This window comes from Salmo salar, unplaced genomic scaffold (assembly GCF_905237065.1).
Source record: "Salmo salar unplaced genomic scaffold, Ssal_v3.1, whole genome shotgun sequence".
NCBI lineage: Eukaryota > Metazoa > Chordata > Actinopteri > Salmoniformes > Salmonidae > Salmo > Salmo salar.
The window spans coordinates 62,501-70,000 of record NW_025547385.1 but is presented as its reverse complement, the minus strand read 5'-3'; the positions used below and the strand labels follow the sequence as shown (position 1 = coordinate 70,000).

Below are 7,500 nucleotides of genomic sequence, written 5' to 3'. Positions count from 1 at the left end.
CGTTAATGTTGAGCCCTGGTTTAACTAGTTAGCCATACTATCGATCAATTGTATGTCTCAGAAAACAAGCATAAATATAGGGAGTATAACGCGGGCCTTCCTGTCAGGGAGCGTAACGCGGGCCTTCCTGTTGGGGAGCGTAACGCGGGCCTTCCTGTCAGGGAGCGTAACGCGGGCCTTCCTGTCAGGGAGCGTAACGCGGGCCTTCCTGTCAGGGAGCGTAACGCGGGCCTTCCTGTTAGGGGGCGTAACGCGGGCCTTCCTGTCAGGGAGCGTAACGCGGGCCTTCCTGTCAGGGAGCCGTAACGCGGGCCTTCCTGTCAGGGAGCGTAACGCGGGCCTTCCTGTCAGGGAGCGTAACGCGGGCCTTCCTGTTAGGGGCGTAACGCGGGCCTTCCTGTTAGGGGCGAACGCGGGCCTTCCTGCTAGGGAGCGTAACGCGGGCCTTCCTGTTAGGGGCGTAACGCGGGCCTTCCTGCTAGGGAGCGTAACGCGGGCCTTCCTGCTAGGGAGCGTAACGCGGGCCTTCCTGTCAGGGAGCGTAACGCGGGCCTTCCTGCTAGGGAGCGTAACGCGGGCCTTCCTGTTAGGGAGCGTAACGCGGGCCTTCCTGCTAGGGGCGTAACGCGGGCCTTCCTGCTAGGGAGCGTAACGCGGCCTTCCTGTTAGGGAGCGTAACGCGGGCCTTCCTGTTAGGGAGCGTAACGCGGGCCTTCCTGCTAGGGAGCATAACGCGGGCCTTCCTGTTAGGGAGCGTAACGCGGCCTTCCTGTTAGGGGCGTAACGCGGGCCTTCCTGTTAGGGGCGTAACGCGGGCCTTCCTGTTAGGGAGCCGTAACGCGGGCCTTCCTGCTAGGGGGCGTAACGCGGGCCTTCCTGTTAGGGGCGTAACGCGGGCCTTCCTGTTAGGGAGCCGTAACGCGGGCCTTCCTGCTAGGGGGCGTAACGCGGGCCTTCCTGTTAGGGGCGTAACGCGGGCCTTCCTGTTAGGGAGCGTAACGCGGGCCTTCCTGCTAGGGGCGTAACGCGGGCCTTCCTGCTAGGGAGCGTAACGCGGGCCTTCCTGCTAGGGAGCGTAACGCGGGCCTTCCTGTTAGGGGGCGTAACGCGGGCCTTCCTGTTAGGGGGCGTAACGCGGGCCTTCCTGTTAGGGAGCGTAACGCGGGCCTTCCTGCTAGGGAGCGTAACGCGGGCCTTCCTGCTAGGGGGCGTAACGCGGGCCTTCCTGTTAGGGAGCCGTAACGCGGGCCTTCCTGTTAGGGAGTGTAACGCGGGCCTTCCTGCTAGGGAGCGTAACGCGGGCCTTCCTGCTAGGGAGCCGTAACGCGGGCCTTCCTGTCAGGGAGCGTAACGCGGGCCTTCCTGTTAGGGAGCCGTAACGCGGGCCTTCCTGCTAGGGAGCGTAACGCGGGCCTTCCTGTTAGGGAGCGTAACGCGGGCCTTCCTGTTAGGGAGCCGTAACGCGGGCCTTCCTGCTAGGGAGCGTAACGCGGGCCTTCCTGCTAGGGAGCGTAACGCGGGCCTTCCTGTTAGGGAGCGTAACGCGGGCCTTCCTGCTAGGGAGCCGTAACGCGGGCCTTCCTGCTAGGGAGCGTAACGCGGGCCTTCCTGTTAGGGGCGTAACGCGGGCCTTCCTGTTAGGGAGCGTAACGCGGGCCTTCCTGTTAGGGAGCGTAACGCGGGCCTTCCTGTTAGGGAGCATAACGCGGGCCTTCCTGCTAGGGAGCGTAACGCGGGCCTTCCTGTTAGGGGCGTAACGCGGGCCTTCCTGCTAGGGGAGCGTAACGCGGGCCTTCCTGTTAGGGAGCGTAACGCGGGCCTTCCTGTTAGGGAGCATAACGCGGGCCTTCCTGCTAGGGAGCGTAACGCGGGCCTTCCTGCTAGGGAGCGTAACGCGGGCCTTCCTGCTAGGGAGCGTAACGCGGGCCTTCCTGCTAGGGAGCGTAACGCGGGCCTTCCTGTTAGGGAGCGTAACGCGGGCCTTCCTGTCAGGGAGCATAACGCGGGCCTTCCTGTCAGGGAGCGTAACGCGGGCCTTCCTGTTAGGGAGCGTAACGCGGGCCTTCCTGTTAGGGAGCGTAACGCGGGCCTTCCTGTTAGGGAGCGTAACGCGGGCCTTCCTGTTAGGGAGCGTAACGCGGGCCTTCCTGTTAGGGGGCGTAACGCGGGCCTTCCTGTTAGGGAGCGTAACGCGGGCCTTCCTGTCAGGGAGCGTAACGCGGGCCTTCCTGCTAGGGAGCGTAACGCGGGCCATCCTGTTAGGGAGCCGTAACGCGGGCCTTCCTGTCAGGGAGCGTAACGCGGGCCTTCCTGTTAGGGGCGAACGCGGGCCTTCCTGCTAGGGGGCGTAACGCGGGCCTTCCTGTTAGGGAGCGTAACGCGGGCCTTCCTGTTAGGGGGCGTAACGCGGGGCCTTCCTGCTAGGGGGCGTAACGCGGGCCTTCCTGTTAGGGAGCGTAACGCGGGCCTTCCTGTCAGGGGGCGTAACGCGGGCCTTCCTGCTAGGGGAGCCGTAACGCGGGCCTTCCTGCTAGGGAGCGTAACGCGGCCTTCCTGCTAGGGAGCCGTAACGCGGGCCTTCCTGCTAGGGAGCGTAACGCGGCCTTCCTGCTAGGGAGCGTAACGCGGGCCTTCCTGCTAGGGAGCGTAACGCGGGCCTTCCTGCTAGGGAGCGTAACGCGGGCCTTCCTGTTAGGGGCGTAACGCGGGCCTTCCTGCTAGGGAGCGTAACGCGGGCCTTCCTGTTAGGGGCCGTAACGCGGGCCTTCCTGCTAGGGAGCGTAACGCGGGCCTTCCTGTTAGGGGCGTAACGCGGGCCTTCCTGTTAGGGGCGTAACGCGGGCCTTCCTGTTAGGGGCGTAACGCGGGCCTTCCTGTTAGGGGCGTAACGCGGGCCTTCCTGTTAGGGAGCGTAACGCGGGCCATCCTGCTAGGGAGCGTAACGCGGGCCTTCCTGTTAGGGAGCGTAACGCGGGCCTTCCTGCTAGGGGCGTAACGCGGGCCTTCCTGCTAGGGAGCGTAACGCGGGCCTTCCTGTTAGGGGCGTAACGCGGGCCTTCCTGCTAGGGAGCGTAACGCGGGCCTTCCTGCTAGGGAGCGTAACGCGGGCCTTCCTGCTAGGGGCGTAACGCGGGCCATCCTGCTAGGGAGCGTAACGCGGGCCTTCCTGCTAGGGAGCCGTAACGCGGGCCATCCTGTTAGGGAGCGTAACGCGGGCCATCCTGCTAGGGAGCGTAACGCGGGCCTTCCTGTTAGGGAGCCGTAACGCGGGCCTTCCTGCTAGGGGCGTAACGCGGGCCTTCCTGCTAGGGAGCGTAACGCGGGCCTTCCTGTTAGGGGCGTAACGCGGGCCTTCCTGCTAGGGAGCGTAACGCGGGCCTTCCTGCTAGGGAGCGTAACGCGGGCCTTCCTGCTAGGGGGCGTAACGCGGGCCATCCTGCTAGGGAGCGTAACGCGGGCCTTCCTGCTAGGGGGCGTAACGCGGGCCATCCTGCTAGGGAGCGTAACGCGGGCCTTCCTGCTAGGGAGCGTAACGCGGGCCTTCCTGTTAGGGAGCGTAACGCGGGCCTTCCTGCTAGGGAGCGTAACGCGGGCCTTCCTGTTAGGGAGCGTAACGCGGGCCTTCCTGTTAGGGAGCGTAACGCGGGCCTTCCTGCTAGGGAGCGTAACGCGGGCCTTCCTGCTAGGGGCGTAACGCGGGCCTTCCTGTTAGGGAGCGTAACGCGGGCCTTCCTGTCAAGGAGCCGTAACGCGGCCTTCCTGTTAGGGAGCCGTAACGCGGGCCTTCCTGCTAGGGAGCCGTAACGCGGGCCTTCCTGTTAGGGAGCGTAACGCGGGCCTTCCTGCTAGGGGCGTAACGCGGGCCTTCCTGTTAGGGGCGTAACGCGGGCCTTCCTGTTAGGGGCGTAACGCGGGCCTTCCTGTTAGGGAGCGTAACGCGGGCCTTCCTGTTAGGGAGCGTAACGCGGGCCTTCCTGTTAGGGGCGTAACGCGGGCCTTCCTGCTAGGGAGCCGTAACGCGGGCCTTCCTGCTAGGGGGCGTAACGCGGGCCTTCCTGCTAGGGAGCATAACGCGGGCCTTCCTGCTAGGGAGCGTAACGCGGGCCTTCCTGCTAGGGAGCGTAACGCGGGCCTTCCTGCTAGGGAGCGTAACGCGGGCCATCCTGCAAGGGAGCGTAACGCGGGCGCCTTCCTGTTCGGGTAACTTGGGGTAAACAACCACCCAGGATAATATGCCCCCTGCCTGTACTTCACACAAACCACTTCATATCCCCATTTCCCCCCCCAACACTGTCCCTTGGTTGCCACCATTCTTGCTCAACTAAAAATGTCTCCGAATGTATTTATTTACTCTCCCCAAAATATATTGAGGCAGTGTGGGGGTTTTTCACCCCCCCCCAAGTTACCCTACAAATGAGGTGCGTTACATTTTAGCACCAGTCTAACGCTCTAATTAATTATAACACATTTAGCAGCTGAGAAATAAATACAGGAGGAATGAAGAGCGGGATCCACCTCTATTTAACAGATGTCATTAAAACTGCCGTTCCCCCCCCCCCCCAACGGCATTGCTTTAAGAATGACGGTTCATCCATTGACTGCTTGTCAGAATGCATGTTCCCCTCCCTACGGCACTTATAACACGAGCCTTGAGGAATATTTGGTCTGGCACAGAACACACGACGAGCCGACGAGGTTAAACAGATCGACGAGGTAAACAGATCGACGAGGTAAACAGATCGACGAGGTAAACAGATCGACGAGGTAAACAGATCGACGAGGTAAACAGATCAGCGAGCCGACGAGGTTAAACAGACCAACGAGCCGACGAGGTAAACAGATCGACGAGGTAAACAGATCGACGAGCCGACGAGGTAAACAGATCAACAAGCCGACGAGGTAAACAGATCGTCGAGGTAAACAGATCGACGAGCCGACGAGGTAAACAGACCGACGAGGTAAACAGATCAACAAGCCGACGAGGTAAACAGATCAACGAACCGACGAGGTAAACAGATCAACAAGCCGACGAGGTAAACAGATCGACGAGGTAAACAGATCGACGAGCCGACGAGGTAAACAGATCGACGAGGTAAACAGATCGACGAGGTAAACAGATCGACGAGGTAAACAGATCGACGAGGTAAACAGATCAGCGAGCCGACGAGGTTAAACAGACCAACGAGCCGACGAGGTAAACAGATCGACGAGGTAAACAGATCGACGAGCCGACGAGGTAAACAGATCAACAAGCCGACGAGGTAAACAGATCGTCGAGGTAAACAGATCGACGAGCCGACGAGGTAAACAGACCGACGAGGTAAACAGATCAACAAGCCGACGAGGTAAACAGATCAACGAACCGACGAGGTAAACAGATCAACAAGCCGACGAGGTAAACAGATCGACGAGGTAAACAGATCGACGAGCCGACGAGGTAAACAGATCGACGAGGTAAACAGATCGACGAGCCGACGAGGTAAACAGATCATCTATTCTACGGGCTTGTCAAGTTGTTCTATCCTTTTGTTTGCAGAGGAAAAGTACATGGAACGTTCTAGCACCTTCAAAGTGCGCCTCGGGAAGAAATATTATTTCATGGTCCATCATTTTTTTTTTTTGCGTGGACGCAATGATTTTGCTGCGGTGCAGCGCCACAGCCAAATGATGGCAGCAGAAACACACACAGAGTTGCAGCCCCCCCCACACAGTTGCAGCCACACACACACACAGAGTTGCAGCCCCCCACACAGTTGCAGCCACACACACACACAGAGTTGCAGCCCCCCACACACACAGAGTTGCAGCCCCCCACACAGAGTTGCAGCCCCCCCACACAGTTGCAGCCACACACACACACAGAGTTGCAGCCCCCCACACACACAGAGTTGCAGCCCCCCCCACACAGAGTTGCAGCCCCCACCACACAGAGTTGCAGCCCCCCACCACACAGAGTTGCAGCCCCCCCACACAGAGTTGCAGCCCCCCCACACAGAGTTGCAGCCCCCCACCACACAGAGTTGCAGCCCCCCACAAAGAGTTGCAGCCCCCCACCACACAGAGTTGCAGCCCCCACCACACAGAGTTGCAGCCCCCCACACAGAGTTGCAGCCCCCACCACACAGAGTTGCAGCCCCCCACACAGAGTTGCAGCCCCCCACAGACAGAGTTGCAGCCCCCCACCACACAGAGTTGCAGCCCCCCACCACACAGAGTTGCAGCCCCCCCACACAGAGTTGCAGCCCCCCACCACACAGAGTTGCAGCCCCCCACACACAGAGTTGCCCCCCCCCACACAGAGTTGCAGCCCCTACACAGAGTTGCAGCCAGAGTGACAGTGTGTGTGTTTACCTGCGGTATCGTGGAGACCCTGCTGCAGCAGACTGACTCTCTGGGCGATACTCAGAGCTCTGATGTGGACCTTGTCTGCCAGAACCTGAAACACACACACAGTCATTAACAACTTTACATTTAAGCTGGGTTCAGGTCTGTAAGGCCAGTTTAGTGGGTGTTTAAGCTGGGTTCAGGTCTATAAGGCCAGTTTAATGGGTGTTTTAGCTGGGTTCAGTAAGGCCAGTTTAGTGTGTGTTTTAGCTGGGTTCAGGTCTATAAAGCCAGTTTAGTGTGTGTTTAAGCTGGGTTCAGGTCTATAAAGCCAGTTTAGTGGGTGTTTAAGCTGGGTTCAGGTCTATAAGGCCAGTTTAGTGGGTGTTTAAGCTGGGTTCAGGTCTATAAGGCCAGTTTAGTGGGTGTTTAAGCTGGGTTCAGGTCTATAAGGCCAGTTTAGTGTGTGTTTTAGCTGGGTTCAGGTCTATAAAGCCAGTTTAGTGTGTGTTTTAGCTGGGTTCAGGTCTATAAGGCCAGTTTAGTGTGTGTTTTAGCTGGGTTCAGGTCTATAAAGCCAGTTTAATGGGTGTTTTAGCTGGGTTCAGGTCTGTAAAGCCAGTTTAGTGGGTGTTTAAGCTGGGTTCAGGTGTGTAAAACCAGTTTAGTGTGTGTTTAAGCTGGGTTCAGGTCTATAAGGCCAGTTTAGTGTGTGTTTTAGCTGGGTTCAGGTCTCTAAGGCCAGTTTAGTGTGTGTTTAAGCTGGGTTCAGGTCTATAAGGCCAGTTTAGTGGGTGTTTTAGCTGGGTTCAGGTCTATAAGGCCAGTTTAGTGTGTGTTTAAGCTGGGTTCAGGTCTATAACGCCAGTTTAGTGGGTGTTTTAGCTGGGTTCAGGTCTATAAGGCCAGTTTAGTGTGTGTTTAAGCTGGGTTCAGTAAGGCCAGTTTAGTGTGTGTTTAAGCTGGGTTCAGGTCTATAAGGCCAGTTTAGTGTGTGTTTAAGCTGGGTTCAGTAAGGCCAGTTTAGTGTGTGTTTAAGCTGGGTTCAGTAAGGCCAGTTTAGTGTGTGTTTAAGCTGGGTTCAGGTCTAAGGCCAGTTTAATGGGTGTTTTAGCTGGGTTCAGTAAAGCCAGTTTAGTGTGTGTTTAAGCTGGGTTCAGGTCTATAAAGCCAGTT

General features: G+C 58.5%; 1 protein-coding gene across 1 annotated transcript in view; it reads right to left on the bottom strand.

Moving 5' to 3' along the window:
• Window positions 1-7,500, bottom strand: part of LOC106600151 (condensin complex subunit 3-like) — a 94,088-nt gene that overhangs the window by 70,920 nt on the left and 15,668 nt on the right. Inside the window, 1 exon segment of the mRNA XM_045711216.1 lies at window positions 6,352-6,436. Within this exon segment, the coding sequence (XP_045567172.1) occupies window positions 6,352-6,436 (85 nt within the window).